Source organism: Leptosomus discolor, unplaced genomic scaffold, assembly GCF_034619465.1.
Source record: "Leptosomus discolor isolate bLepDis1 unplaced genomic scaffold, bLepDis1.hap2 HAP2_SCAFFOLD_35, whole genome shotgun sequence".
Lineage (NCBI taxonomy): Eukaryota > Metazoa > Chordata > Aves > Leptosomiformes > Leptosomidae > Leptosomus > Leptosomus discolor.
Genome location: NW_028237764.1, coordinates 2,553,311 through 2,576,069, shown reverse-complemented (window position 1 = coordinate 2,576,069; position 22,759 = coordinate 2,553,311). Strand labels below are relative to the sequence as shown.

At 52.2% G+C, this 22,759-nt stretch overlaps 2 protein-coding genes and 1 pseudogene across 2 annotated transcripts; 2 read left to right on the top strand and 1 right to left on the bottom strand.

The window, feature by feature from the left end:
* Window positions 1-3,385: 3,385 nt before the first annotated feature.
* LOC147413021 (olfactory receptor 14C36-like) lies at window positions 3,386-5,934 on the top strand (annotated as a pseudogene).
* A 4,168-nt stretch (window positions 5,935-10,102) lies between these two features.
* Window positions 10,103-11,068, bottom strand: LOC147413020 (olfactory receptor 14C36-like). The gene has a single exon (XM_086480887.1). The coding sequence runs from the start codon at window positions 11,066-11,068 to the stop codon at window positions 10,103-10,105; it is 966 nt and encodes a 321-aa protein (XP_086337013.1).
* Window positions 11,069-16,283: 5,215 nt separating this feature from the next.
* On the top strand, window positions 16,284-19,012 carry LOC147413019 (olfactory receptor 6X1-like). Its single transcript, XM_086480885.1, has 3 exons — window positions 16,284-16,346; window positions 16,395-16,465; window positions 18,025-19,012. Exons 1-3 carry the CDS (start codon window positions 16,284-16,286, stop codon window positions 19,010-19,012), a joined length of 1,122 nt encoding a protein of 373 aa, XP_086337011.1.
* The last annotated feature ends 3,747 nt before the right edge of the window (window positions 19,013-22,759 follow it).

The following is a 22,759-nucleotide window of genomic DNA, read 5'->3' as shown; positions in this document are numbered from 1 at the left end:
TGCTCATCAACCTGGACACTCCCAGACCTTTTCTGCCTACCCGCCCTCATCAAGTAGTTCATAACTGTCAAGACATTGTCACCCTCACTGTCTTCTCCTCTAACCCTCACTCACACAAGCTAATGCAACCTGTTGCCCGTCTTGTAGCGGAGCTTCATGTATCTGAGCTGCTCCTTCACACTGGGGGCATGCCCCCACCCTCATCCTCCTTGCCACTGCCCCTGGCACAGCCTGTATCCTTCCAGCGCAGCACCAGCGCTCAGCAAGCTGTCCCACCACGCCTTGTTTAGTGCAGAAATGTCACAGGGCTGTGACAAGCCATGGGGGCTCCTCCTGGCCGTGTGTATTTGGGCCACAGCCCCTCAGCTGTGTCACCGTAGGGGAGCACAGACTTCTCAGAGGGAAACCTGGGCACTGATCCTGACCAGAACACCATTGTACCTCGGGCAGTTAGTGCTGTGCTGCGCTGTGCTGCACGTACAGCGTGGCCTTCAAACCCGCTCTGTGCTGCCCAGATCCCTTGGGAGCAGGACAACCTCAGCAGCATGTGGTCACACAAGAGCCTGGAGGCAGCTCCCACTCTCTAGCGGACATTACGCCTCCTGCGTGGCCTTGCCTCTACCTAACACAGCACCAAAAAGTTCTCACGCAAACATCATTTCTGTTTGACTGTAGAGATGATCAATAGAGTTGTTTCCTCGTAAGAAAATCCTATAGCAGCTGGAACGACCAAAACTGGGGCCTGTCCTCTATGGATGGGGTCTGCATGGTTTGCTGCATTCAGGTCGAAGGCCCGTTCAGTGCCACATGCCCTGGGGTTCCCATCAGTTAAAGGGACCTACGATTATCTGCATGATTCTTTCCTTATAATGTCAGTGCTAATCAATATGGGTTTAAAGATACCTCACCGAGTCTGAGTGCTGTTCTTAGTGGCATTGTGATGAACCAGTGCCTCCTGGTTCAGCACCCTTGGATGCAGCCTCTCCAGTCCCGTGGCCTGGGAAGAGTGCAGTTTGCTCAAGTAACCCCTGCCTTGACCCCCATCCATCCCAGGTTGCTCTCCTTCAAAGGCTGCCTCAAAGCTCAAAGGCCTTGGAGACCTTACTGGTGGCAACTGAGGCAAAGGGGTCACAGACCATCTCAGATCTATCCACACCTGCTCTCCCTAAATTCAGCAGAGGTCCTATATTATCGCTTTTTCTTCTTTAACAGTTCCTGAAGGACCAAAAATTCATCTTGGTGCCCTTGAATTCCTTTTTGAGTTCCAGTTGGGTTATGATATGGACCCTTCCTGTGCTTGGAGGACGCTGTCCTGGAAGACACAGTATCCAGGCATACGGTTAAAATTCTTGGTCTTTGCATGGATTTTATCCTCAAGGAGCCGGTAAAGATCCCTGGGTGATCTGCTTTGTGCTCATGCAATGCCTGACGCTGGTGGGCAGAGAAGGGGCAGACCTTGCCCCTCTCCTGGCATCTGAGGACTCATCGATCGTATCGGTCAATGGCACACGAGCACCAAGTCAAGCTCTCATCGATGCTGTCTGGGGCCTCTGTGACACACCTGCCTTAATGGGAATTGCTTTCCTGTAGGTCCTGTGCTGTCCCTGCCAGCCTCGGCACCTCATGTAGCTCTGGGGGCCTGGGCTTGAGCATTAAATGCAGTAGCTGCTCTGAATTCTGTCAGGCAACGTGGGGATGAACATGGGACAAATGCCATTGTAGTCACTGGTGATCTAGTAAATCCAGCTGGTGAAAAGAGAGACACCTCGCTGTCCCTATGGCAGACGACCGAAATAGTCCATAGGATCACCTCTATAACCGGCCACGAGCGTGATGAGCAGGAAAAGATTATTTTGGCCTTTATAGGGCTGTCATTTCCCTGGGCCAAAGGAATTTCCACCACGCTCATATATGATCCCTGAGATGTTGCCCTGTCTCTATGAACTTCTCCATCAGAGCCTGCAGTAACCTGTGTGCCTCTTGCATCACCTCTGGCAACTCAGATGTGGCCAGGGGTTTGCATCTGAACACCTCCCTCCTGCCTTTCACCTCCAGGAATTCCCAGGGGAGCTGAGAAAAGACGCTCAAATGCAGGTGCTTATTTTATGCAGAGCTGAAGAGAGGCCAGAGGAATCCCACCTCCTGTGGGTCTGTGGCAGGCACGGGAGGGAGCTGAGTCTCCTTCAAATGGCAGGAATAGAAATGCAGGGTGAGATGTCTCCATTGATTCAGCTGAATCTCTTCCCTCACCAGGGATAAAGGAGATCCCTGCCTGTCACTGCCTGGGTGTCCTGTCTGATAATAAGACAAAAAAAGGTGATTTTTATATGTAACTTTGTCTCTGAAATCTTTTCTCTCTCCAGCTGAGAAAGAAAAACCTCAGGATGACTTCAGCCTGTTTGAGAGCAGGTTCCCCTGGAGCCCCAGGGACAGCTGGAGGGAGCCCAGAGGGGGCAGAGAAAGGGCTGCCTTGGGCTGCTCCCCTGCTGCTGAGCTGGGCTGGGCTCCTGGGGTGGAGGGAGCTGCTGGCAAGTGGGCAGCGCTGCAGAGAGACAGCTCTGCCCAGGAGCAGGGCTGGGGGTGCTGCCTGCAGGCAGGGAGGGGAGAGGAGCCAGGCAGAGAGAGGTGAAAGGCAGTGTGGGGTGGGAGGAGAGAGGAGAGCTCGCTTGGAGAAAAATCTTCAGAGCCCTTGACATGGTAAGTCTGTGGCTGAAGGACGGTGCAAGTGCCTGGAACGATCTCCTGAAGCTGGCCCACCCCACAGCCTGCAGCTTCCCTGCTGCACTGTCAGAGGGACAGGGCATGTTGGCTGCAGAGTGTGAAGCCGGGTGTGATGCCAGGGGTGCCCAGGGCTCTCGTTCTGAGCAGGGTCCCTGCATCCCAGCAGACTCTGTGCCATTCCAGGGACTTTCCATTCCTGTCTCCTGCCAGGGTCAGCACTCAGCCCGCCCAGGGAGCTCCCAACAGCAGCGCAGGGAGAAGCTGTGGGTGGAAGCAGCAGGTGGTGGCAGGAGAGTGTCCTTCTGGTTTCACGAGGGTGCTGTGTGGCTCAGATCTCCTCACAGCTCCTCATCCCCCCCAGGACATTTCTGAGGGCACTTTTCAAGGGCAAGGCAGGGATCACTACAAAGGTAAGGGGCTCTCCTGAGTCTGTGTTCTCAGTTTCTTACTGTTGGGGATTTGGGGGGAGAAAAGGCAAAGGAGCTCTCGTGCTTGAACAAGTCACTCAGCCTGCTGAGCTGTAAGTGAGAGTCCCCAGTAGGTCTGACAGCAGCCTCCGAAAGTGCCTCCAGCCACTCCTCTGCCTACGGACAGCACCAGCATCACCTTTGCTGGACCCAGCAGTGTTGGTCTGACCTGCCCTTTTCCACCTGCAAACAGGATCATGCATCCAGCCAGTGACCTGCAAGCAGTGTCTGTAGGGCCAAGGTGAGTGCACAGCGGTTGGGATGGGCTCTGTGAGCACTCACAGGGAAAAGGCATGGCACAGGGAAACACCTCGCAGAAGAAAACTCTCCAGGCAGCAGGGATATGATCTGGGAATGAGAGAAAACTAAAACCAGGAATGTTGTGGGAGGGAGAATTCAGAAAACTCCCGATCCTCCCCTCCCATGCAGAGCCCTTCCTCTCAGCCAGCCCCCTTGCCTCCCCTCCCACCCACCAAAGCCTCTGCCCTCAGGGCTCCGGGGGTCCAAGCCATGAAGCAGCTCCTCTGCAGCCAGAGCTCCAGCAGAGCCGTGCTGCAGCTCTCCAGCCCCGCGCCCAGGGCCCTCTGCAGAGCACAGGGGCTGAGAGCAGCTGCCCGGCCATGTTGGGGTCTGGGAGGTGGCGTGCCCAGCTGGGGCAGGGGGACGCTGCCCTGAGTGCGCGGCTGCCTCTGCCCTGGCCTCTCTCAGCTGGACCCTCCCTGCATTTTCCCTTCTCTCTCTTATTTGCGTTGTCCTCTTGTTCTTGCTGTCAGTCTCTGTGGGGATGGGAGCTTCATCTGCAGAGTCACACACTGACCTTGGGTGTGCTCCCATGCAGGTGTGTCCGTGGGAACGAGTGTCCCAGCTGTCCTGTCACCTCCTAGGGTCTGGTCCATGCAGTCCGTGGAGCCAGAGTAGGAGCTGACTCTTCCTTTTTGAGATGCCGTCTCTAGGGCACTTGGTTGTCTCCTTGAGGTGTCCTTGCCAGCTTTGAGCTGCCCTCCAGGATGCAAACCTGTCGAGTAGAACCTCCGTTTTATCTGAATGCCATGTGGAGAACGGAAAGACTTCAGAGCTGTGGAAATACTGTTGAGTTGGTGAAATGAGGCAAGAGTGTCCTTGGATAGAAGTGGGGTGCTGGGACCTTGAGAAAGGGTGGGACATTGAGTGGTGTGCACTGGATCCCTCTGCTCCCAGCAGGGTCGAGTTGCTTTTCAGGGTAACACGGGATTGTGATCCTCCTGCACCTGAGAAAGGTGCAAGCCCAGGGCAGCTGGGCACAAGGCGGAGGGACAGACCAGCTCCCCTCCCTCTGCACTAAGCACAGGCAATCCTCCTGCCTCACAGGGCTCTGCCGTTCCCTTCCAGTGCAGCAGGAGTGCTGAGGGTTTCTGGCATCCAAGAAAATTGCCAGGGGAAATGGGAGAGCTGTAAACCGCCCCCCCCCCCAAACGTCTCCCACTGCCTTCTGCCCTCCTGCTTCCTTGGTATGGGGAGTGCAGGTGCTGACCAGCCCTTTTGCATTAGGAGTGGTTTCTGCTGACAAAGTCGAAGCCCAGGACTGGTCTCTGCCCCGTCCGTTCCCGTGAACCCCCTGCTGCAGAGCAGGGCTGACTCCTTGGCTGCCAGCAGGCCCAGGTCCTGCTCCTCATGAGACACCAACGAGAGCTCCAGCCACAGAGCTGAAGGAAGAGCTTCTAGAAATGTGTGTGTGTGTGTTTGTAGATGGGAGAGGGGGTATGGGAACTGGCTTTCATGTTTTAGAAAGTCTCCCTTAACTTGTTTCCCTCCTAGAACAGTCCCCCACACCTGACAGCAGCAAATGTCCAACAGCAGCTCCATCACCCAGTTCCTCCTCCTGACATTTGCAGACACACGGGAGCTGCAGCTCTTGACCTTCGGGCTCTACCTGGGCATCTACCTGGTTGCCCTCCTGGGCAACGGACTCATCATCACCGCCGTAGCCTGTGACCATCACCTCCACACCCCCATGTACTTCTTCCTCTTCAACCTCGCTGTTCTTGACCTGGGCTCCATCTCCACCACTCTCCCCAAAGCCATGGCCAATGCCCTCTGGAACACCAGGGCCATCTCCTACACGGGGTGTGTTGCCCAGCTCTTTCTGTTTGCTTTCTTCCTTGGGGCAGAGTATTTTCTTCTCACAGTCATGGCCTACGACCGCTACGTTGCCATCTGCAAACCCCTGCACTACGGGACCCTCCTGGGCAGCAGAGCTTGTGTCCACATGGCAGCAGCTGCCTGGGGCACTGCTTTTCCCTATGCTGTGCTGCACACGGCCAATACATTTTCACTGCCCCTCTGCCAAGGCAATGCTGTGGACCAGTTCTTCTGTGAAATCCCCCAGATCCTCAAGCTCTCCTGCTCAGACACCTACCTCAGGGAGGCTGGGCTACTTGTGGTTGGTGTCTGTTTAGCTTTTGGTTGTTTTGTGTTCATTGTGGTGTCCTACGTGCAGATCTTCAGGGCCGTGCTGAGGATCCCCTCGGAGCAGGGACGCCACAAAGCCTTTTCCACCTGCCTCCCTCACCTGGCCGTGGTCTCCCTGTTTGTCAGCACTGCCATGTTTGCCCACCTGAAGCCCCCCTCCATCTCCTCCAGATCTCTGGACCTGGTGATGGCATTTCTGTACTCGGTGGTGCCTCCAGCAGTGAACCCCCTCATCTACAGCATGAGGAACCAGGAGCTCAGGGATGCTGTGTCGGAAATCATGACTGGTTGTTATTAGAAAGCAGGAAACTGCCCATCTTCCTCTGCATAGCAGTTGTCCTGTACCTCTGTAGAGGCCCAACCTCTCATCTGTATTTTCTGCTGTTGATGGTGGCGTTTTACCAGTCATGATGTTGTACCCCCCTTCTAATTCACTGTCTGCCTTTCTTTCCAGACAGAGAGGATGTGTAGAGGAGTTGCTGTGCTCCTTGTGTGTTTAAAGAAAACACACAACATGGAAGTCCTGCGGAGACATTTTTCCTGAGATCCTTGCTCCGTTTTGGAGCTGCTGGGAGAATTCCTGTGTGCAGAGGTGGAGGGGAAGAGAGTTCCCAGCATGGCAGCACTGCCAGGAGCACTTGGTCTTCCAGAGCTCTTCTCTTTCCACTTCCACTCTCTCCCTCTGAGCCCTTGGGTTGCTGTAAGGCCCGATTGCTCTGGCAGCTTGGTCACAGTCCTGCTGCGTGGTAGTCCTGTGACCGCAGGCAGGGACAGGCAATGGGCACTTCTCTGACAGAGCTGCCCTCCGTAAGAGCGGTTCCATCAGGAAAGGGGATCTCCTCAGGGCACTGCCTGAAAGCTTAGGTCTTCCTCCAAAGTTGCTCTCAAGAACATGCCCAAGAAACTGTCCCACAGATGACAATGCCAGTGAACAGAGGAAGAGTGTGAGTGTGCAGGTTGTGGGGAAAACAGCAGTGTCCTCGCACAGCCGGCCCTCCTAGGAGAGACCTGAAGGACCAGCAGAGCAGGGTCTTGTCTGTGCCTGGGCTCACTGGACACCCTGGAGAAGCTGCCTGTGCTGGTTTGGGCTGGGATAGGGTTAATTGTCCTCATCATAGCTGGTAGGGAGCTGTGTTTTGGATTTGTGCTGGAAACAGTTTTGATAACACAGGGATGATCTCTTTATTGCTGAGCAGTGCTTGCACAGAGGTAAGACCTTTTCTGCTCCTCACCCCACCCCGCCAGCGAGTAGGCTGGGGGTGCACAAGGGGTTGGGAGGGGAAACAGCCAGGACAGCTGACCCCACCTGACCAAAGGGATATTCCATACCATGGGATGTCATGCTCAGCAATAAAACCCGGGGGAAGAAGAAGGAAGAGGGGGACATTCGGGGTGATGCCATTTGTCTTCCCAAGTAACCATCATGCACAATGGAGCCCTGCTTTCCTGGGGATGGCTGAGCACCTGCCTGCTGGTGGGAAGCAGGGCCTGAATTCCTTCTTTTGCTTGGCTTGGGTGCGCTGCTTTTGCTTTACCTATTAAACCACCTTTATCTCAACCCACGAGTTTTCTTACTTTTACCCTTCCGATTCCCTCCCCCATCCCTCTGCAGGGGTAGCGAGGGAGGGAGCAGCTGTGTGGTGCTCAGCTGCCGGCCTGGGTTAAACCTCGTGCCCTGGCGCTATCATCATGGAGGAGCCCCATCACAACCACCATTTCCAGCACTGCCCTCTCACCCCAGCTCAGAGAGGTTCTTGTCCCGGCACAGAGGGACACTGAATGACCAGGTCAGACGTCCATGTTCTCATTGTTCAGATGAGATGTAAGAATGCACATCACATCCATGAGGAGAGGTGAGCCTGAAGGAGCACAAACGCCATCAGCTGTTCCTGGGGATGCCATGAAGGGCAGTGGGACAGGCAGTGTCTCAGGGTCACTTCACATTGATGGTAACGTCCCCTGGGAAACCACCGGAATGCAGCACTGGGGTGGGCTTCCTTGAACCCAAACGTCCCTGCGTCCATTTCTCTTGCCGTGGGGCATTTCAGATGAGTGCAGGGCAACGGGACACACTGCAGGGTTGAGGTGCCTGCCAGCCTCTGGGAATGGCAGCAGGAGGCCAGAGAGGCACGACAACTCCTGCCCTGCACTGCCTGTGTGTGTGCGAGGGAAGGACTCGTGTCTCTGAGCAGCCCTGCGGGTAAGATGAGTGCACGAGACCAGCTCAGATGTGCTGAAGGAGCTGATAGATACTACTGCTAAGCTACTCTCCATCATCTTCGGCAGATCATGGCAAACAGGAGAGGAGCCTGAGAACTGGAGGAAAGCCAATGTCACTGCAGTCTTCAAAAAGGGCAAGAAGGAGGATGTGGGGAACTACAGAGCAGTCAGCCTCCCCTCCATCCCTGGAAAGGTGATGGAACAGTTGATTCTGGGTGTCACCTCTAAACAGGGGGAGGAAAAGGGGATTGTCAGGAGTAGTCAGCATGGATTCACCAAGGGGAAATCATGCCTGACCCACCTGAGAGCCTTCTGTGACAGCATGACTGGCTGGGTGGAGGAGGGGAAAGCAGAGGATGTTGGTGACCTTGACTTCAGCAAGGCTGTTGTTGTTGTCTCCCAACACATCCTCATAGGGAAGCTTAGGAAGTGTAGTCTAGACGAGTGGAGAGTGAGGTGGATGGACAACTGGCTGAAGGAGAGAGCTCAGAGGGGTGTGCTCAGTGGTGCTGAGTCCAGCTGGAGGCCTGTGACTGGTGGTGTTCCCCAGGGGTCAGTACTGGGTCCCATCCTGTGTATCATATTCATAAGTAACCTGGATGAAGGGACAGAGCGCACCCTCAGCCAGTTTGGTGATGATACTAAACTGGGAGGAGGGGCTGAGACGCCAGAAGGCTGTGCTGCCATCCAGAGACCTGGACAGGCTGGAGAGCTGGGAAGGGGGGGGACACCTCATGAGGTTCAACAAGGGCAAGTGTAGGGTCCTGCACCTGGGGAGGAATATCCCCCTGCACCAGTCCAGGCTGGGGGTAGACCCACTGGAGAGACAGACAGAGACAGTCCTTCAAGCATTTCTCCCACCTAAATTTTTCTGTTTTGCATTTCAGTGGGAGTCCTCACAGAATTTGTTGTCTCTTTTCTACCCTTTCCAAACACTCACAAAGGATTTCTTTCTCCAGAACACATTTTAAAGAGGCTGTTAGCTATTTCACCCCATTCCTGGGTAATCACAAATTCATTCACTCAGACCTATTGCAAACCTCTGTCACACCTATGTGCCAAACTCTCCTCTTCTATAGCACGAATACTAAAAAAGCAAAACAAATGAAATCAAACCAAATCTGTATGTTAAAAGCTGTTCTTTCTATTTTTCCATACTTGTATTTTTGGACTAGGAATCACTGAGAACCTGTTGATTTTAAAATAAGTAATATCAAGTATCTCTTCTGTAATCCCCCACTTTCTTCCATGGCTTCTTGTTCTCTGTTTCTTCAGGAGAGGACAGGGGTGGGAAGGGGGAACAAGGACCAAGTCTGACTTGTCTTCCTTAGTACTCTAAATAGTGACTGAAATTTTCTGTGGTTCCACACAGTCTCATCTGACATCCGCCTGCACTCAAATGCAGTTGTTTCCAAACAGCTGCTCATTGCTATTACCCTCAAATGTCCTGACCTAAGCACAGAGCAAGGGTGTCTGGAAGAGATTTGTAAGCTTTCTTTTACATGCCAGTTATAGGCTGGGAGGACCAGCTCGCATGCTGAGGAGATCCCTATCCTGGGCAAATTGCAGCCCCACTTGCCAAACTTGCTCCCCAGGACAGCAGGAGACAACTGGCCTAGGGGATCCTCAGGAAGGTCCTTTGGACCCAGGGAAAGGCCAGCCTGACCTGAGCTGCCACCCACAACAAAGGGTTTCTCTTTCCATGTCCCCCCTGCACACACACACACGGTGCCCTGCTCTTCTCCCGGGACATCCCATCTCCCCACAGAGACTTTTCCCTACAGAGCTCATCTCTGCTGACCTGGACAGCCATTCCTGCACCGCCTCACCAGGCTTCCCACAGACCTTGAACTGGTGGTGCTGCTCTGCAGAGCAAGTGGGCTGTGGCGGCCAGGGCCATGCTGGTGAGGCTGAGAGGCAGACCCAGCTCAGGGCGCCTACTGCCCCCTTCACCTCAGCACACAGACACTGCGCCAGCACCTCCACAGAAGATGTTGAGAAAGGAACTCAAACAAACAAGTCAGTGCAGGGTCCTTTCTTTGGTTTAAACACACAGAGAGCACAGCTCTTATTTACAAAAATTCTCTGGGGCACACAAGGCAGGCAGACACTAACACAGAAACAGGATGAAGAATAAGGGAAGGGTTTGTGAACAGCATCGATACAACCAAGAAAATCTAAACACAAAGAAACCAAATCAAACAACCTCCTAAACCTACAGGCTATGCCAGTAGTGAGTTCCATTACTAGTGATAGGCAGAGGAAGATGGGCAGTTCATTGCTGCTTTTGCAAAGAAACCAGTCATCAGTTTCTTCAGGGCGTCCTTGAGCTCCTGGTTCCTCATGCTGTAGATGAGGGGGTTCACTGCTGGAGGCACCACCGAGTACAGAACCGCCATCACCAGGTTCAGGGATGGGGAGGAGATGGAGGGGGGCTTCAGGTAGGCAAACACGCCAGTGCTGATAAACAGGGAGACCACAGCGAGGTGAGGGAGGCAGGTGGAAAAGGCTTTGTGGCGTCCCTGCTCCGAGGGGATCCTCAGCACGGCCCTGAAGATCTGCACGTAGGACACCACAATGAACACAAAACACCCAAAGCCTAAACAGATACAAACCACAAGTAGCCCAGCCTCCCTGAGGTAGGTGTCTGAGCAGGAGAGCTTGAGGATCTGGGGGATTTCACAGAAGAACTGGTCCACAGCATTGCCCTGGCAGAGGGGCAGTGAAAATGTATTGGCCGTGTGCAGCACAGCATAGGGAAAAGCAGTGCCCCAGGCAGCTGCTGCCATGTGGACACAAGCTCTGCTGCCCAGGAGGGTCCCGTAGTGCAGGGGTTTGCAGATGGCAACGTAGCGGTCGTAGGCCATGACTGTGAGAAGATAAAACTCTGCTGAAATGAGAAAGAAAAACAGAAAGATTTGGGCAATACATCCCCAGTAGGAGATGGCCTTGGTGTTCCAGAGGGCATTGGCCATGGCTTTAGGAAGAGTGGTGGAGAGGGAGCCCAGATCAAGGATGGAGAGGTTGAGGAGGAAGAAGTACATGGGGGTGTGGAGGTGGGCGTCACAGGCTATGGCGGTGATGATGAGTCCGTTGCCCAGGAGGGCAGCCAGGTAGATGCTCAGGAAGAGCCCGAAGGTCAAGAGCTGAAGCTCCCGTGTGTCTGCAAATGCCATGAGGAGGAACTCTGTGATAGAGCTGCCATTGGACATTATTTCACTGCAGGAATGGGGCACTGTTGAAAGAGAAGAAGACATTGACAAGCCAGAACAGGTTCCTCTGAGCCAATCTTATGCCATATCTCACAAAAACCACCACAATTACTTCTTTCTTTTGGGGGAACTTCAGCCAGTTCCTTTTTGTGCGGTCAGGATTGACGAGCAGGGGCTCTGCCCATGGGCTCCAGACAAGTCAGACCTGTGCTATTGCAGTGGGGTCAAGCAGCCCATGCATTCGGTAGGTGTTCCTGGCAACGGGTGCCTTCAGTTGAGTGAGAGGTATTTGCCTCAGTGACCGTGACAATTGTCCCTATTTATTACAGTGTGATGGAGTCAGCACCCAGACCAGCTGTGTCTGAGAGAGAAAAGCCCAGGGAGGGACCCAGCCCTTCCAACTCTGCTCTCCTGAACAGCAAAGTCTGCAAAGGAATCACTCACAATTGACACAGAACCTTTCTGACCCCCATTTTCCGTCTCCAGGCTCTCTCCAGATATACTAATAGCAGCGTGCCTGTGGGGGAGAATGGGGCTGTCACTAGGTTCCCATCCTCCCCTGCTGAAATGCCCCCAGCACAGGGGAAGCTCTTCAAGCTCTTCATCCCACGGAGATGCTCAGTTGCTCGAAAGACTGTGCCCAGCATCTCCTGAAGGGAGACTCAACTTGTTTCTGTGTCCCACACACTGCGTTGCCCAGGGGCTCTAAGGATCTATGTCTCAAATGCATCTGAGACACCCCAAAAATCCCCCTAAAGTCGAGGGCTTTCACAAGCAAAAGAAGGAACAGCAGGAAGAGGAGAAAAAAAGCTGAGCAATACCCTGATCCTTCTGCGAATGGGGAACAGGAGAGGAAGACAGCTGGCACTGGGGAAAATATTCTCCTTACATAGCAGAGCACAGGACCTCCATGTCGGTGACATCCCAGGCCGGTTGCTCTCAGTCCCTTTTCTCTGCAGAAGGAAGACGTTTATGTGTCAGGAGAGATGCATCTTTACTGGAGGTCTGTCCTTCCACCGACATCTTCTCCCCACAGCTCCATGGGAACAACCTGAGGCAGGATGAGTTCTGACTCTGGCTGATGACACAGTTCCCGCCTCTGGTCAGTGCCCCCCTGGGTGAAGAGACACTGCTTTGAAGGACAGCCCTGGGCACCCCTGGCTGCACACCCACCTTCACACCCCACAGCCATCCCCACCAGAAGGCAGCCGTCATGCCCTGTCCCTCTCACACTGCACTAGGGAAGCCCTGCTCTGCAGCCCGGCTTCCTCTTCTCCATCACAGACAGATCCCAGAGGTTGCACACATTCAGGAGATCCTGCAAGGAGCCACCGACACATCACCCTGCACCCAGAGACTTACTGTGTCAGAGGCTGGGAAGAGTTCTCCTCCAGTGAGCTCTCAGCCATCCTCCCCCTCTCCCCTGCCTTCAACCTCTCTCTGCCCCGCTCCTTTCTCCTTGGTGCCCACAGGCAGCCCCCTCAGCCCTGCTGCGCTTGGCAGAGCAGCTGCTGCTGGGCAGAGCTGTCTCCCTGCAGCTCTGCCTGCTTGCTAGGAGCTCTCTCTGTCCCAGGAGCCCAGACGAGCTCAGCAGCAGAGCAACAGCCCAACAACTTTTTAATGATCTCTCTGGTGGTTTTGGTGCCACGTCCGTGAAACCCAGGCACTGAGGGGAAGTTGAGGAAACCTCTGGAGGAGTCAAAGTCAGATGCAAACTCCAAAGTTTCTTGGAGCACTAATGGGTTCCACTGAGGGACGTTACTGACAAAGCCTCTCTGGGGGCTGGTTGAAGGAGAAACCTGGATTCAGTGATGACAGGTAGGCAATGGCAAGGTGAAGGGGCCTCTGATGCTGAGTAAACCTTGGAGTGCTTTGTCCAGCTAAAAGACCAAGCCCTGACTCCCTAGCCCCTGCAAGGCAGACCGTGTCCCTCAGCCATTCCTCACGGTTCTTCCTGGGGCAGGGTGATGTGGGGATGTGCAGTGCCAAGGGCAGGGCCAAGGTCCTCTGCTTCTGGGGTTGTGCTGGGTGGGCTGAGGAGGCACTGAGGTGCTGGTGCTGTAAGGTGAAGGTGTCTTCTGGTAGGCCTTGGGGGTTGAGACAACAGCCCTAGCCAGGGGCAGAAAGCCCTCGGCTCTCTTGGGGGCTTTTTTTCTTGCCAGAGCCCTTGAGCGTCTCCACCACAGGATGTCCTACAGTGTCCCACACCTGCGCTTGCCATTGCACCGTGCAGATCAGACTGTCCCCAGGAGAGGCCTGAGTGACACCTGAGGGACGTATTCTCCCTTCCCAGAGGCTGGATCTCAGGACCTGTAGCCTTCATGAACACCCCCAGCTTTCCTCAGCATCAGAGTGACCTTGACTTTGCCTTTGCCTTTGCCTGGGACGAAGGGAGCTCCTGGCAAGAGGGCAGTGCTGCCAAGAGCTCTGGAGTGTCCCTCTCCTCCCAGAATCACAGAACCAAGGAGGCTGGAAGGCAGCCAGCTGCCGCCTTTTCTGGGCTTCCCCTTCATGCTTGGTTTTAGCCAGCAGCTCCTTTCTCAGCCGTGCCAGCCTCCTGCCACCTTGATGTGACTTCCAGCATGTCAAGGTGGAACATTCTGGATCATGAAGAGGAGATCCTTGAGCATCAAACACCTCTCTGCACCTGTCTTCTCTGGTGGCTGCAGCCTATGGCATTTTTCCAAGGAGGTCCCTCAGAAGGTCAAATTCTGCTCTCCTGAAACCCTGTTTTTGCCTTCTTCAATTTTCTCCACATCCTCCAAACTACCTTTTTACCCCATCCCTCTAAAAGCTCATTCAGCCATTTCCATGTTTCATCAACCCATAGCTTGAGAACTCCGTCCTTTGGCATCTGAATACTTTTAGGGATTGACTCAGAGTGATCTGATAAATTCATGCAACACATTCCTTCAAAATCCTCACATCCATGACTTGTGCTAAAAGCAAAACACCAATAGCTGTACGATTTTGCAGCATGACATGCCCAACTATTACACAGGCTTCTGTAGAACAACTGCACTGGTGCTCGCTCTGAGTGACCAGTTACAGATCAAAGGAAACACACGTGACCAAGGCAAAGTAAAGCAAACACAGGAAAACAAGCTCAGCCCCTGTAACTCAGACTATTCCTAGCTAGCAGGAATCCACTTCTAGAAATCTGTCAAAGGCTTTTATATCTTTTCTTTTATCTTTTTTTTCTTTTTTTCCCTTTTTTCTCTCTTTTTTCTTTTTTTTTCCTCTCTTTTTTTCTTTTTTTTTTCTTTTTTTTTTCCTTCTTTTTTTTTTTCCCAATTTTCTTAGCAACAGACTTCCCTCCCCCCCCCGAAATTGACCAAGGTGGGAGGGGCAGGTCCATACTGCAGTGTTTTTGGAGGGGAGGGGAGAGCTTGTTTTTTGGGGGGTGGGGGGATGAGATCCATTTTTGGGGGGAGGGGGAAGGGTTGGGTGTGACCCCAGGCGTGATGCCGGGGGTCCCTTTTCCCCCGCCATGAGCCTTCGGCATCATCCTTGTCCTCCTTCCTCCTCGCCGGGGGTGGGCAATGGGAGGTGCTCAGCCAGGCCATGGGTGTCGGGGCCGCAGGGGTCGGGGCCGGCCGGCCCTGGCAGCTGAAGAGGAGGACGCTCTCACTGGGCGCGTCTCTCTCTGCCACACCAGGCAGACACCGTGGGAGCCGACGCCGCCACCAGCACCAGCTGAGCCACCTTCAGCCGTGACAGCGTCCCATGGAACCAGGGGTACTCGGAGAGGGGGTACTCCAGGGGGTCCATCTGGCGCCTGTACTTAACCGGCAAGGCACGCAACATTTCCAAGTCCCCCTCTTCCCGAGCCTTGGGGCGAAATTCGTCCCATATCTCAGGGGAATAGATAGTACATGAGTCCACTCCGGGGACTGCGATCGTGACCCACTTCAAGATACACTTAAGTTAGGACTCAATTTTGGCCTCTCTCTCCTGCACATTTTGTTCCAATTCCCTTTTTAAACTATTGAGATTCTTGCTTTGTTTATCCAGCTGCTCCTTCAGATTATTTAGCTCTTCATGACAGTCTTTTCCTCCCCAGACACAGAGGTACCCATTCTGCCCCGTTGCTCACCCCTGTCCTGCAGAGAAGATTAATGTGACTCCGCGATCCTTCTTCCTTTCAGCAGCCTGGGGAGTTCAACAGGGTTGCCACTGGATCAGCTACTCCTTAAGTTACATTCCCAGCCGCTCACCTTTATTCCTAGGTGATTACTTGTCCGGACGGCAGCTCTCAATCCACTGCTTTATTCGTTCTGCTGGGCTCTCCACCGGTTGCTCACTGCCGCGATTCAAGTCCCTGTTCGGGCGCCATTTGTGGAGATTGAGGGCACGGACTCCGATCGAGGATGAATCGAAGACCTTTATTGTTTGCTACAGCATCATTATATATGTTTCTCTACTAGTATACGTGCCACTAAGTAAGCTATGATTGGTGTACAGGCATTGTCCGTGCGCCACTACCGCTAGCCCCGTTGGCTGCTGTCCTGCAGGTTTGTGTTCTTCTCGTGTCTAAGGGTCTGCACCCGTTTACTTCCCTGTTCTCTTCCTTTGCTCTTGTTCAAGGCTCAGGGCAGGAGCTGCCTCAATCCTGTTACCTCTTTCCATCCTTTCTCTCCTTTAAAGCCACCACACCAGCAGCAGCACATACACAGCTGGGAAGACAGCGGGTCCCATCCCATTCCCCTCTCAGGCTCATCTGGGGTGAAGGTCATGAGGGGGCCTTGCATCCCCTGCAGCATCAACCCATGGATTTGGTTCACTTTGGTCCTTCCCCCTGACATGTTTGTCCGTCCTGTGTTGCAGACTAAGAGATCTCTGTGGCTGTTCACGAGCCGCAGACATTCTCTGTCTCCCTGGGCACGGCTGAGTTTAACTGAGGTGTTGTGACGTGTTTCGATGGCTGCAGGGCCATTTGCAAGTCCTCGCGTTGCTCTTGTCTTTGCCAGGTCCCGCTTGTGCTCCGTGCTCGTGTTCACCTGCTGGGGAATGGCTCCTCTGCCCATGCTCAGCCTCACCATCTTGTGTGCCACCAGACCCTCTGTGCCCAGTGCAGAGACTGCTTCTTCTGGGGCATCATCCCTTTGCTGAGAGGAGCCTGCACGGGCACCAGCTACTATGAACCAGGAGCGTTGCTCTCTCCTCCGCTGTGCTGCTGAGCTCCTTCACAGGGACTGCTGTGGTTTATGCCTCCATGATAGGCACCATCCTGAGGATAACCTCTGTGCAAAGCCACAATAAGGCCTTCTTCACCTGGGTATCCTTCGCCTTCATATCCTCTATTTCTTCACTCCCTATCGCATAGGCTGGCTGCGTGTTTGATGATGCTGGGCCTGAACAGAATCTGTCTGCAAATTTGCAGGTTCCCCTAAGGAGGTACCTTCAGGAGAAGAATAATTTTAGATAATTTAGGTGTCACCCAATGGAGTAAGAATACGCCAGCCTTTGAGTGTTTGAGCTGACCCAGAAAATGGAAACTGGGATGACCACCTCTGATTCACCGATTCACCACGCTCAAATTGCTGGAGGTGACTGAGCTTGAGCTTTTGCTCAAATGCAGCCGGTGGTTCAACCTCAGAAAGTTTTCCAGGCGAACCCAGTGCAGAGCTTCCCCTGTGCCAGACTAGAGGCAAAGAACAAGCCGGGCATTTGGGATGTAAGACAAGCCTGACCCCAAGCTGAAATGTCGTGCCAATGTGGAGCACCACCCTATGCTAAAATTCCAACTTTACTCCTTGTGTAATGCTACCCATTCTGCCCTGGGACAGACCCTGGGGGGACAGCACAGCCTGTGGAGAACTTTTGTTTCACTGCTTCAAACCCACCAGCTCCTCCCCTCGCTCTCCTCCCCTTGTGTTGTGAATCATCCTGTGTCTGGAGTCATCTGCTCTGCTCCTATCTATGTCTAAAAACAATGGTATAGATTAAGGGAAAAACATTGGTTGTTATTATGTACACCTTTCTTGTGCTTCCTTCTGTTAGATTCGTATTTTGATTTTAAAAAATAATAACTGGATATATCCGAGATTTGAGACTTGAACAGTGAGTGTCACCGACTGTGCTGCAGGTGCCTGTGAGAACTTGTTTCCCAGAGGCTCCCTCTATACTCAATGGAGACAAGAGAAAACACTAGAGGCTGGGTCCTCCCAGCCTATAACTGGAATGCAAAACAAAGCTTACAAATCTCTTCCAGACACCCTTGCTCTGTGTTTCGGTCAGGACATTTGAGGGTAACAGCAATGAGCAGCTGTTTGGAAACAACTGCCTTTGAGTGCAGGCGGATGTCAGATGAGACTGTGTGGAACCACTGAAAATTTCAGTCACTATTTAGAGTACTAAGGAAGACAAGTTAGACTTGGTCCTTATTCCCCCGTCACCCCCCTGCCCTTTCCTGAAGAAACAGAGTGGAAGAAGCTATGGAAGAAAACGGAGGATTACAGAAATATACTTGATATTATTTATTTTGAAATCAACATATTGTCGGCGATTCCTAGCCCAAAAAGGCAAGTATTGAAAAGTAGAAAGAACAGCTTTCACCATACAGATTTGATTTGTTTTCATTTGTTTTGATTGTTTAATGTTTGTGCAATAGAAGAGGAGAGTTTGGCACATAGGTGTGACAGAGGTTTGCAACAGGTCTGAGTGAATGAATTTGGGATTACCCAGGAATGGGGTGAAATAGCTAACAGCCTCTTTAAAATGTGTTCTGGAGAAAGAAATCCTTTGTGAGTGTTTGGAAAGGGTAGATAAGGGAGAACAAATTCTGTGAGAACTGCCACTAAAATGTGAAACAGAAAAATTGAGGTGGGAGAAATGCTTGAAGGACTGTCTCTGTCTGTGTCATATAGCAAGACTGCAAGAAAGGAAAGCAGCAGAGAAGGAAGGGCAGAACTTTTCAGCCAGACGGTGAAATTATCACAGTTGGTTTTTGCCAGGTTCCTGTCTCACCAGGATGAACTGAAATTGAACATGGGAGCAGAAAACAAAACTGCAGTTACTGAGTTCATCCTAGAGGGTTTCTCAGGGCTTGATCAAAGACTACAGCTATTTCTCTCTCTGGTCCTTCTGCTCGTCTACCTGACAACAGTGATGGGGAATGTGACCATCATTTTCCTGGTGTGTATGGATCACCGCCTGCAAACCCCCATGTACTTTTTCATCAGCAACCTGTCCTTCCTGGAGATCTGGTTTACATCCTCCACAAGCATCAAACTCGTTGTGATCCTGGCTTCTGGGAGGAGAAGAATCTCCCTAAGCAGCTGCTTTGCCCAATCCTATTTCTATTTTGCCCTGGGCTGCACAGAGTTGGCTCTTCTGGTTGTCATGTCCTTTGACCGCTATGTTGCCATCTGCCAGCCTTTGTGTTACGCTGCCATCATGAAGCCTCAGCTCTGCATCCGCCTGGTTGTTGCTGCTTGGGTCACAGGCATCACACTCGTGAGTTACCGTCTGGTCCTCCTCTACGCGCTGACTTTCTGTGGCTCCAACAAGATCCACCATTTTTTTTGTGACAACTCCCCCTTGTTCAAATTGTCCTGCTCTGACACCAGCCTGTTTTGGAAACTAGACTCTTTTTTATTGCCATTTGTCGTACTGGGTTCCTTATGTTTAACTCTGGCATTTTACATGGGCATCCTTCTCTGTATTCTACACCTTCCAGCAGCCTCTGGGAGGAAAAAAGCTTTTACTACATGTTCTTCCCATCTCACCACCTTGGCCATTGTATATGGGAGCTGCATTGCTCTCTACGTGTGTCCTTCAGAAGATGTTTCCTTGGAGACAAACAGAATCGTAGCTTTGCTGAACACCGTCCTGTACCCATTCTTAAATCCATTCGTCTACAGCCTTAGAAACAAGGCTGTGATGCTGGCCCTGAACAAAGCCATTGCCAGTGCAACAGTACAGCTTTTCCCCTCATCATGATGCCTTTCTGGACAGCGATTCCAGTGACCTGCTGTCACCTCTTAAATGATACCATTGCGAATGTATGTGACCTCCAAACACAGATGCCTCAGGAGGCTGATGTTCTTCTGGGATTGTGTCAGGCTAAGTGATACGAAGCTCATCTGTACAGTCGAAGAAAGCACTACCAATGGCAGAAGGAGTAGCTCAGCTAATACCCTGCCTCAGCTCTCCCAGACCCATCCCAGGAGAGCCACCAGCTCATCAAGAGCCCTTCTCTGCAAACTAAGAAGAGCACAGAGGCACAGTGACAGGTGAGAACCCAAATTACAGGCTCCTGAGGCATGAACAAGTTGTCCCAGCTCCTTCCAGGGCTGCCCTGGGAGAGCCATCAGCCCCGTTTCCAGGTGTGATACCCATCAAGAGAAGTCACTGAGAGCAGCTTTCTGGATCACCACTTGGGCTAAGGGGTCTGTTGCCTGGAGGTGGAGGACACCTTTTGGGATGCAGGACAGGAGCATTTTTGGATTGCACAGGACTTATTATGGGAAGTTTAGGGGAGGCCCTCGACCAGTGTAACCTGTTCTGTCTTCTCATGAATCTTTATTTCTAACTCTTTCCTGGGTGAGTGAGTCTCTCCTCTGTGTGAATCTATGAGCAGAGGGGTGTGAGTGCAGCAACTGGAGCAGGACCAGGGGGTCAGACAGCCCTTGTGTCGTTTGTGCCAGCAACCGAGAGACCGGAGTAACTGGACGTCAGAGTTTGCGTGTGGGTGTGTGTGTGAGACTGAGGTGGTCTGTACCAGCACCTAGAATGGGATTGTAGCCTCAGGGGCTCATACTGAGGAGACTGAGTGTCAGAGCCCAGGCGCTGGAGGGATCCATCCTGTACAGGTTTGTCTATAGAATAGAATGGTTCAGTTGGAAGGGGCCTACAATCATCATCCAGTCCAGCTGCCTGACCACTTCTCACCAAAAGATAAATCATGTCCTTAAGGGCATTGTCCCAATGCCTCTTAAACACTGACAGGCTTGGGGTGTCAACCACCTCTCTAGGAAGCCCGTTGAAGGGTTTGACCACCCTCTTGGTAAAGAAATGCTTCCTAATGTCCAGTCTAAACCTCTCCTGGTGCAGCTTGGAACCATTCCCACATGCCCTGTCACAGGCTATCAGGGAGGAGAGCTCAGCACCTCCCTCTCCATGTCCCCATCTCAGGAAGCTGTCGAGAGCAATGAGGTCACTCCGCAGCCTCTTTATTTCCAAGTTACACAAACCCACTCTCCTTAACCGTTCCTCATAGGACATGCCTTCCAGCCCTGCCACCAGCTTTGTTGCCCTCCTCTGAGCACCTTAAGTATCTTAACATCCTTGAAAATTGTGGGACCCAGAAGTGCACACAGTGCTCAAGGTGAGGCCACACCAACGCCGAACAGAGTGGGATAATCCCCTCTTTGGGCTGGCTGGTTCTACTCTGTTTGATGCACCCCAGCTTCTAGTTTGCCCTCTTGGCTGATGGGGAACCTTGGTGACTCCTGTTGAGCCTGCTGTCAACCAGCACCCCCAGATCCCGTTCTACAGGGCTGCTCTCCAGCCAGTCCTCTCCCAGTCTACACTTGTGACTGGTGTTCTTTCATCCCAGGAGTCGAATCTGACATTTGTTCTTGTTAAACACGGTGACAACTCTGGGTCATGGATACAGGTATTAAATTGAACAGGACCCAGAAAAGGTCTGTGTGTTCCCCACGTACGTCCCAGTATGTATCCTTGCTAAGTCCACACTGCCTGCATTTGGACACATTCTTCTCTTTTAGGGGCCCAGGAACATCACCCAGGAGGACTCTAATTGATGGCACACTCCTCACCAAAACGAGCTTTTAGAATCATAGATTCATTCATAGATTTGGTTGGAAGGGACATTCAATGGTCATCTAAAGACACTGAAATCATTTAGTCCAAACCCCAGCTGAGGCAGGGCCAGCTGGAGCAGGTTGCTGAAGACCTGGTCGAGGTCGGTTGATGGAGACTCCACCAATCCACTGGGGCACTCTGTTCCAGTTGTTGACCACCCTTCCAGTCAAAAAGCATTTACCTGTTTCAGACAGAATTTTGTGTCTATATATCTGTGTCCATCACCCCCTTGTCACTGGGAACTACCAAGAAAAGTTTGACTCCCTGGTCTTCATGCCCTCCCATCAGGTATTCCTATACATTAATAAAATCCCTCCACGCTTCCTTCTCCAGACTGAACAGTCCCACAACTCTCAGCCTTAACACCTATGAAAGCTGCTCCAGTCCCTTAAACCAGCTCTGTGGCCCTTTGCTGGACGTGCTTTAGTAGATCAGCAACTTCCTCGCCCTGGGCAGCCCAGCACTGGACACAGCACTCCAGGTGTGGCATCACCAGTGCTGAGTGGAGGGGAAGGGTCACCTCCCTCCACCTGCCAGCAACGCTTTCCCTAATGCAGTTTTAACCTAATGTTTCTCTACCCGTCCCAACTGGAATGGCCTGACTTGGGTAGAAGAATATTGAGGGAGACCACGACAAGGGTTGGGCTGAAGCTGAGGCAAATGGCAGCCACTTTTTATCTCCTCGTGCACAAGTGTAGGCTGTCAGGTTGGTGAGGCACGAGTGACCCTTGGAGAGTCCATGTTGACAGTCACTCTCTCGCAGGTGCTCAGAACTGTCACCCATGAGGACTCTCAGTGATGTCACACTCCTCCCCAGCGTGAGCTTGTACAGTCTGGGGTTCCCTGGGATGCACTTTTGGCCTCTTTCAAAGATGGATGTTTGTCCTCTCTCAGAAGAGACCTCTGCCATTCCCATGACCTTTCCAAAGGGATATTCCAAAGAAATATCCATCTTCCCCTGTGAGTTCACTAACACTGTTCTTCCTGTTCTATGGTGGATCTAATTTCTTTAATCTTTCAGATATTTGCACCTGTTCAGGATCCAATGACCATTTCTGAAGTCATCTTTTCAGATGCAGACTGACAAAGATCATTACTCTCTGGTTTCCTCCTCCCCTTAATCTTTGCTCATTCAGATGCCTCTCACCTAGGTTGCTGTTTTGAGCTTCAGGCAGTAAAATCTTACCTGTCTTTCAACAGTCTGATTGTGTCCTTAGCCAACGCTTTCATTGTCTTTGTTTCTAATTATCTTGTATCCACTTACTGTAGATATTTCTCCTCAGATTATCGCTTGTAGGAATTTCAAGCTCATTAGAGACAGCTCGGACAGAGCATGTGCTTGCAGAGTGTGTTTTATTGTTCATGAAACTTCATCATGCCTCACTGTTCTCTACACATCAGGAAAGTTCTTCTGTGCCCGTGTGCAGCCAGGTCTGTCAGGAGAGCAGGCAGGAGGTGATGCAATGGAGCTGTAACATCCAGCTGCAGAATGCAGTGGAGAAGGCTGATGTCACAAAAAGTGATGCAGGTTCCAGGGGACAATGAGGAAAACGGTGGGGTTGGGGAAGTGAGGAGCAAGGTTGCCCAGACAGTGTCAGACCTCAAAAAACTGCTTTTCCGACCAATTCAGACCTCTTCAGGAGACCCTCTGGAGCATTAGCACTTGAAGAATACTGCTCTAAACCCTTCTCTGAAAGAAAAGGCAGAAGGGATAACACTTAAAATAAAAATTAAAGTTATTAGATGCACTTTGAAAACTTCCTCCTGAACTAAACTCTGAAACAGCTCCAGTTAGCTATGCAAGTTTTGAAGACTTGAAGAAAATGACAACAAGGCAAACAGCTCGTTAGGGCATTTGGG

What these genes read in the sequence shown, in the direction of transcription:
- LOC147413020 (XM_086480887.1), bottom strand. Translation starts at nt 11,068, where the DNA reads ATGTCCAATGGCAGCTCTATCACAGAGTTCCTCCTCATGGCATTTGCA.
- LOC147413019 (XM_086480885.1), top strand. Translation starts at nt 16,284, where the DNA reads ATGATAGGCACCATCCTGAGGATAACCTCTGTGCAAAGCCACAATAAG. An exon ending in ATAAGGCCTTCTTCACCTGG is followed by an intron (nt 16,347 to 16,394) that starts GTATCCTTCGCC and finishes CCTATCGCATAG; the next exon opens with GCTGGCTGCGTGTTTGATGA. An exon ending in TTGCAGGTTCCCCTAAGGAG is followed by an intron (nt 16,466 to 18,024) that starts GTACCTTCAGGA and finishes GGTTTTTGCCAG; the next exon opens with GTTCCTGTCTCACCAGGATG.